This window comes from Etheostoma spectabile, chromosome 22, assembly GCF_008692095.1.
Source record: "Etheostoma spectabile isolate EspeVRDwgs_2016 chromosome 22, UIUC_Espe_1.0, whole genome shotgun sequence".
Classification (NCBI taxonomy): domain Eukaryota; kingdom Metazoa; phylum Chordata; class Actinopteri; order Perciformes; family Percidae; genus Etheostoma; species Etheostoma spectabile.
Window position 1 is genome coordinate 8,954,921 of NC_045754.1, and position 8,752 is coordinate 8,963,672.

Sequence of the window (8,752 nt, forward strand, 5' to 3'; positions counted from 1 at the left end):
AAGTCAACATAAATAAGAACTACTGCACTTCTCCTGGTCACAGTTTCCACAAAATGTGAAGATCTGCTTTAAAAATATCACTGTAAAAATGTTTCACGCCTTCTCAGATCTGTGAGTAGTTTTTCAATTTCACTATTTAAATAATCAGTATATATACATATAGGCACAAACCAGCTCAAAGCACGTGACAAAGAGGGGAGTCCCAATAGATTAAAGTGCCAATGAAAGGTTTATTGATACATTATACATGTACATATAATATGTACATAAACACATTTATACATACAGTGTGAAAATGTGCTTTTATTTGGTTTCCGATTACATGCCAGGCATGTTGGTTGTAATTCACACTGACAAACAAAGGTGACGTTCACTTCCAAAAGCCTTTCATTTTTAAAACTTTAGGATGTTAAGTTAAGGCGTTGGGCCTAATTGCATCATGAGCTCCAAACTTGTTTAGTTACAGTTTGGATCAACTCCAGTTTGCCGTCATCAGTGAGTACAAGACGGCACGTCTCACACTCCTCCTTGATGCCTGTCTCAGTGCTCCACACGGCTTGGTTATTAGTGTTGTACATGACCAGGTTGCCGTCAGCCTGCATGATCACACGGTAGCGGTCTAATCCATTAGTGCTTGAAGCCCACACAGGCTTGCTGCCATTGCCATAGACGACAAAGTTACCATCACCCTGCAGGCAGAAACAGAGACGTTTGACTGATATCCAAATAATATCAAATGAAAAGTGAGCATTTCACTTTAGAGAGTTACTGACCTGGAAGACAGCCTGCCACTTCCCGTTGTTGGAAACCAGCAACTCATCCTTGAAGAGCTGCTCATTTTTGGACAAGAAATTCTTTTTCATGATGCTGAAACAGACAAACAAATAAATCTGTGATGTTGGCATTGGTGGGCATTTCTTTTGTGCTGCACTCGCAATTTGTAACTGTATAGGAACTCTACTTTTGCTTCTTTGATTGAAAATGAAAATGTAATTTCTCTGCCTCAGTTCATCCCCACAATAAGCCTGATGTACCTATTATAAACAGATTTAACAGCATCGTGCAACAACTCTGCGTTGAACTACTCTTGTTCAGTAATCTACATATGAATCCATCAGAGTACTTACAGTCTTGAATGTCACACCAGTCAGTCTGTGAGCAGAAGTGAAGGAAGTGAAATTCACATCTTCTTTATATCTCTGGTCTGGGTATTGGAGGGAGTGACAGAAGACACGACGTTGTTACCAGAAGAACTCACTCCCATTTCCCTAGAAACAGTAACAAAGACAAAGCAAAGGTTACATTAATCATTTCATGTTTATTCCGCAGCCTGTACACTTTGCCCACCGTACTATAATCAACTGTTTATAAATTGCATTTTTTTCTAAATATAGAGTAGATACTTTTTTTTACATATAAATATATTTATATCTGTAAATAGTAGTTAAAGAGGTTGCTTCTACAAACAAAACACAACAGAAGAGAAGAGTGCCTACGTGTGTGTTGACTCAGCAGAGATCAAATTAAATGAGAAAAGTTGATACAGGAGAAGAAATATTTGAAAGTGCTACAGGAGGCCTGACTGCATTATATCCCATTATGTTTTTGCATGAAGACATTTCCACCATTAATTGATGCAAAATTCACCAGAATGCAGGAAAAGCACTGGTGGCTTTTCTCACACCGTGTTGACATGAGACCCGAAGGTCAAAAAAGGACTCTGTCGTCCAAGACAAGTGGATTTTCTTTGCAGCAATTATGGTTAAAATGAGGCTCTACACCAGTTAGTAAAATCATCAATAACAGGACACATACAAGGAATTTGACTTTGATTTCTGTTGCTCTCAATGTACATGAAAAAAGACATACAGCTGAAACACAGACAACAAAGCTGAACAAGGTAAAAAAGTGTTCATCCTTTTACAATGACAAGAGTCAAGTGTTAGGATTGTTTTTTTGGTTTTTTAGAGGAAAAAGTTTTATTGTTAGAAGACAAGAGCACCAAAGTATGCTTAATCACGTTACATTTTTTTTCTCTTTCCCCTTTATTAGTGCAATATCACCTTAACAAAATCACAATATAAAAGCTAATGCTTCGTTATCTTTTTGCATTGTACAACTACTGTTTTTTGTAAATGTAGTGCAGTTATTTTGAAATTATGTGTGTGTGTGTGTGTGTGTGTGTGTGGTGTGTGTGTGTGGGTGTGTGGTGTGTGTGTGTGTTTGTGGTGTGGTGTGGGTGTTGTGTGTGAGTGAGGTGTTGTAAATCATTGTTTTATGAATGAAGGGTGTGTAAAACATTGTAACTTTAGAGAACTGGTACTGTGAAATTTGGCAAGTTGTAATATTTGAAGTACAAAAAGGTTGCACATTACTGGGAAAAAGTTGGGATTTAAGGAGAATAGGGTCACAATATTTAAGGAAGACAAAGTCATTAAAAACAAAAATGTACAGGATGTGTAAGCTTTAGTTGAAGTAAAAGGAGTTTTTTAAGGGCTGGGCTCTGGCTGGCTTGCCATGGGCTTTAATGGACATGGGGACATATGGGGCAGAGTCGTTGAACTGGATTGCATTAAAACGATGGAGTGTAGATTCTCAGGATAAATGCACATTCACACTTTTTTGTAAGCAGACTGCATTTAATTTAATTCTAAAATCAGGCAGGTACAACTTCAGGGTACAGGGATCAGAGGCTTGAAGTAAGTGGAATTTATGAACTGGAACTTGGCTGTTGTGACAGCTGTTTCAAGCTGCTCCTCGATTCACGGTGCAAAAGAAACCCCCAAGTCACATGATTCAATGATTCCGGCTGTTGCACTGACTCCCATATTATGAAGTGTTTTGAAAGGGCTGGTGAGAAACCACATGTCTCCAGTCTCACCACAACATTCGACCCGTTTCAGTTTGCTACCGGCGAAACCGCTCCAATGAGGATGCCATCTCCTCGCTCTTCACCTGAGCCTTGCACACCTGGAGGAAAAGAACACCCACGTGCGGGATGCTGTTCCTGGACTTTAGTCAGCGTTCAAATACCATCATCCCACAGCACTGGGGAAAAAGGAACATGTGGCTTCAACACCACCCTTTGCAACTGGCTGTTGGACTCTGCACCAACAGACCTCAGTCGGTCCGGGTCGGACAGAACATCTCTGACGTCTCACCTCCAGCACGGGCTCCCTCAGGGCTGGTCCTGAGCCCCGCTGTTCACTATGATGACTACAGACTGCGTCCCCAGGTTCTCCACAATCACATCGTGAAGTTTGCGGACGAAAAACGGTGGTGGGCTAGATCAGGGATGACACAAGACCAGGAATACAGAGAGGAGGAGTGGAGCAGGGTTTGATGGTGCAGAGACAACAGCCTGATCATGAACGTGGAGAAGACGAAAGAGATCGTCGTCGACTTCAGGAAGAACCGGCCTCACCACGCTCCACTGCTCATCAACAGCTCAGCTGTGGAGGTGGGTCAGCAGCACCAAATCCTGGGGTGCACATTACAGACAATCTCACCTGGTCTGAAAACACTTCATCACTGGTGAAAGGGCACAGAAGGTCTGTACTTTCTACGGAGGATGAGGAGAGCCCACTGCCCTCTCCATTCGCACGACCTCTACAGAAGCACCATAGAGAGCATTCTGACCAGCTGGTCTCGTGTGGTGTGGAGGCTGCAGAGCCTCGATGGAAAGAACGTGAGGAGGGTGGTGAGAACCGAAGAGGGATCATTGGGGCTCTCTTCCCTCCATTAAGGACACTTCACAACAGGCTCGTGTCCGAGCCCGAAATATAATCAAAGACCCCACCCACCCCACCATGGACTGTTTACCCTGCTGCCCTCTGGAAAGAGGTTCCGCAGCATCCGCTGCAGGTCCACCAGGTTCTGCAACAGCTTTTTCCCACTGCCATCAGACTGTTGAACTTCTGATCCATAAAACTGAACTCGCCCATTGCACGCCATCGGGTATTAAATGCTGCTGAACTTTTAGCCATTTCAGTTCCTCTCTTTTTTATTTTTACTCTTCAATTTGCACACTGTTCTCCCTGCACTGTTTTACACTTGATCACTGTGAACTTCTTAAACATTTGTAAATAATCCGGAAATGTATTCCATTGCACCTGGAATATCATGCAATATTATAAGCTGTATGCAACGCAATTGGTCTGTATGCACTCTGTACAATAAAATGGACAAATAAATAAAGTTGAAGTTGAAGTTGAAGTTGTGAACTGAGAGGCTGATGAGATAAGGAACTCCAGGTGAGTGGGTGTGTAGGGAAGGCAGGCGAACTCACAGCAGATGAGGGAGGTGGGAAAGGTGTGTAAGTGGATGGTTAAGGGCAGTCGTGTTATGGGGAAAGGAGGGAAAGTCTTAGGGCAACTGGTGGATGGATGGACAATGGCAATGAAGGGTCCTAATCAAGTAAATAACAGCAAAGTCCATTATAGGGTTAAGCCATATGAAATAGAAACCATGTCTAGTTCCAGTACCTACCCAGGACCAAACAGACAACAGACAGACTGTTTAAGATTTTAAACCTATTTTTGCTCTACTATTGGAGTAGAGTTTACACAAAGAATGCTGACAAATCTGCTGCATTCAAATATATCCCAAAAATAATGTGGGCTGCGCTAACTGCAATACACTTACAGAAAGAATCATTTTCTGAATGTCCTCGGTCTCAAGGTTAGGGAAGTGAAATTTTATGAGGCTGTGTGATAATCCTAGAAGTCACAACAGGTCAGTTTATACAGTGAGGTCAAGTTTCATAAAATGTTCTCACTACAATGACATGGCTACTATTGGGACTAACATCCTCACACATGAATGCAAGAGTTTCAGCTTTCCAGTCATACTCAATTAAAGTTGACCTAGTGTTTCTATTAGAACATGTTTAGATGTTCAAACAAAACATTTTATTTTCCTCATACTGCCCATAGCTACCGCACCTGTATCTCTGAGTTCTCTCAATTTCAGTTTCATGATCTGAGACATCGTGTGGCGCAACCACCCCTCCTTTATCAACCTTTTCATTTTGCTGTTAAGTCTGCAAAATGTGTCTTAAGGAGGGATTTAGCCTGTTGGCATTTAAATATGACATGTTAGAGTTTCTGTCCAGAAAATTAGTGGCTTGGTGCACATTGTTTTGTCTTGTTTTTATTTTTTAATTCTGTTTTTTCTGCGGTACCAGGAGCTCTTTCACTAGGGATAAGCTCAAACATCAGGGAATCAACTCCATATTTAGATAAATATTCCTATAAAATAATACATGTACATATATAATGCATGGATTGTATAGGACTGCTTAATGAAGTGTTCAGCTCAGTTATTAGAACAGCTGACTAACCGAAACTTGTGTTTCCAACCAAGACTTACTTTGATACAACTTCCAGTGCTCTTTACCAAGATATTTACATTACAAAACTGTTTATGTCCCTATGAAGCCACAAAGAAAATAAAAGCACATTTATACAATGTAAAAATGTGCTTTTATTTGATTCCAGATTACATAACAGGCATGTTTATTGTAATTCACATTGACATCCAAAGATGACTTGTACCTGCAAAGCATTCAATTTAACAAAGCTTTGTGATGTCATGTGAATTATTATTTCATCATGAGCTCCAAACTTTTTGGAAGTTTCTGCTTTCTGGTGGTTTGCCGCAATCCGTCAGTTCAAGAGGGCACAAGTCGCACAGAAAAGTGACGCACGTCCCTGACCTCCATTTGGCGTGGCCACATTGGTTGTACATGACCAGGTTGTGGTCAGCCTGCATGATCCCGTGGACAGCGTCTGATCCATCAGTGCCTGTGGCCCACACAGCCTTGTTGCCAATTTCATAGACAAGAAAGTTACCATCGTCCTGCAGGCGGAAACAGAGACATTTAACCAACATCCAAACAATCATACCAAAACATAGAGTGAGCATTTTATTTTAACAGAACTCACCTGGAAGATATAGCCTTATACTTTCCGTTGTTGGACATCTGAAATCAGCCCATATGGAGCTGATCAGTTTTAGACAAGAACTTCTTACTCATGATTCTGAAAGAGACAAACAACTAAATTGGTGATGTTGCATTTGACACCATGTGTGTTTTTGGCATTCCTTTTGTGCTGCACCAGTAATAACCGAATAGTAACTTTTACTTTTTACATTGAAAATGAAAAAATAATTTGTAATGATCCACCCCAGTTACTCACAATCACTCCATAGTTGGGTTCTGTGTTTTGTGGTTTTTTTCAAACGAAAAACAAACGATCAAAAGTTACAGCTGACCTTTTCTTATTTTCCTTTAAACGTTCCGGGAAACGTAGCGTTTTTGGTACAGCGACCGTTCGCGGACCCCTCTCCCCTCCCCTCCCACGCTTCCTCCCTACACAACGTTACAACCCTTCTAGATGAACACATCACTGAGCGAACCCCCCTCTCCCGCAAACACACCGTTCCCCTGCGGACCACCCCCCTCTCTCGCAACGACAAAATCGTTTTAGGGGGAACGTTCCCTTAGCGTGCAAACCACGCGATACGTTACGGAACGGTCTCTTAAAGTTCGAGAACGTTCGCTTGTAACCACACAGAACTTCCAGAACGGTTAGGGAAAACCTTCCATTAAACAGCAGACAACCAAACTACAAACAAAAAACACCTTCAGGGAACGTCCCAGTAACGTCTAAGAGAAACGCTTAGGTATCCCCTAGATAACATTTCGCGACGGAGACGTGTCCGCATCGGGAACAGTGACGGGACAGCTACTTCGCAGCGGACACATAGCCTAGCTTACGTAATTGCGTTACTTTTTGTTAACGCTTACTTCCCCAACATGGTGCACTTTACTGGATATTTGCATTACAATAGAACTTGTTTATGTTTATTATGAAGCCACAAAGAAAAGAAAAACACATAGGCCTACTGTGTGAAAATGTTCCTTTATTGATCCACATAGCAGGCAGGATTATTGTTCACACTGACATTCAAGATGATCTTGTACTTGCAAGCATTCAATTTTAACAAAGCTTTGTGACGTCATGTAAAATATATTCTCACATGACAGTTTCGGTTCTGTCGCTCCAGTGTGCCGCAATCGGTAAGTTCAACACGCACTTGTCGCACGTTCCATTGATATATGTCCCCGAGCTCCACTTGGGCTGGTCGCTGTTGTACATGACCAGGTGTGCCGTCGCCTGCATGATCACGCGGACAGGGTCTGATCCGTCAGTGGCCCGTGGCCCACACAGCCTTTGTGTGGGCTATTGGAAACGGCATAAGACAACAAAGTTACCATCAAAATCCTGCAGGCGGAACAGAGACATTACTGATGTCCAACAATATCAAACCAAAATAAGACGTGGAGAATTTTCATTTGAGAGAGTTACTCACCTGGAAGATAAGCCTTAATATTCCCGTTTTGACATCAGAAATTTGGCTCCATACTGGCTGGTCAATTATAGACAAGAAGTTACTTACTCAGAAAAAAATTGTTCTGAAAGAGAAACAACTATAAGGTGTATTTGTCAGTGGCACCAACTTTGTAACTTGAATCAGGGACGTGAGGTAATCGAGCACTGTCAAGTGGAACTGATCTAGCACAAAATCCCATGTGCAGGTTTCCCAAGCCCTTCCACTCCAAAAACGAGTAAACCAATTGTCAAATACACGGATCGTTTTTGTTTTTTTTTTTTGAATTCTTATTTTCGATTTCTGCGTGTTGAAAATCGACATATAAAGAAAGACAGGTGGGGCCGGAATAATCTATAATATAGCATACACAAAAATAAAAAAAGCCCAAGTTTTTAAACGGGTAAATCTCGTTGCTCTGCACTAACGGGATACCGAGTATAGCGTTAGAGGAAAAAAAATAATCAATAACATAGGCGCTTGAACCTGGACCAAGAAAATATGTTAGCACATAGTTTACTACGCTATTTTTAATAACGGCCTATCCACGTGCTCATCACCAGCCCCGTTTAATGAGTCGCATTTTTGTTCATACAGTTGGTAATATAGGGTAACCGGAAACTTGTGTGTTGCAGATTTGTTACTGTTTGCGCTATATTATATAGCCTTTTACATTCATTTAATGTGGTTTCCACGTAAGGACCATCAAGGGCATCTCTAAACATTACAAAAACAGGCCATATAGGTGTCGCACCATGCCGCTGTTGCAAACTGCTGTTATATGGAATGAAAGAGATTAAGTTTTATTGTTCATTACTTTGGAAAGCTAAACATTTTCCATTATTTTCATTATAACTGCTTTCCACAAATCACGTTTCTTAGCCCTGCTGCTTAAGTCTTAGTCACTCACCAAAGAGACTCTTTCTCGTCATAGTTGGTCTGATTTTCCATGTGTGCTATTATACTGCGGTGAACAGTTTTAGGAGTTGACTGTAACAAATTTAAAACATTCCTCACATATAGGCCAAGTCCAGTGGGGGGGGGGGGGCTTCTAGTGTGTGTAATAGACAACAACAAGTGAACATACTCTAACCATTTTAATAATAAGTAAATAAATTTAACAAGTTATATATATATTATTATTTGTCTAAAATGACATCCCACATGCCTCAGACACAGATGACAAACTCGATTGTAACAGGCCCCCTACCAACCACCCTCTTAAAATAAAAACTACACACACTCCTGACCAAAGCTATCATACTCTCAAACTCTAATCATCCCCGCCTGCGCTCCACTATTCATAGTTACTATCTGTTTACCATTTTATATAATTGCTTTCTACAGTATATTAACG

At 41.2% G+C, this 8,752-nt stretch overlaps 1 protein-coding gene across 1 annotated transcript; it reads right to left on the bottom strand.

The window, feature by feature from the left end:
* Positions 1 to 283: 283 nt before the first annotated feature.
* On the bottom strand, positions 284 to 1,221 carry LOC116672260 (mannose-specific lectin). Its single transcript, XM_032503971.1, has 3 exons — positions 1,128 to 1,221; positions 774 to 867; positions 284 to 689 (listed from the first exon to the last, which is right to left on the bottom strand). The coding sequence occupies exons 2-3, from the start codon at positions 861 to 863 to the stop codon at positions 438 to 440; spliced, it is 342 nt and encodes a 113-aa protein (XP_032359862.1). The 5' UTR covers positions 864 to 867; positions 1,128 to 1,221; the 3' UTR covers positions 284 to 437.
* Positions 1,222 to 8,752: the final 7,531 nt, after the last annotated feature.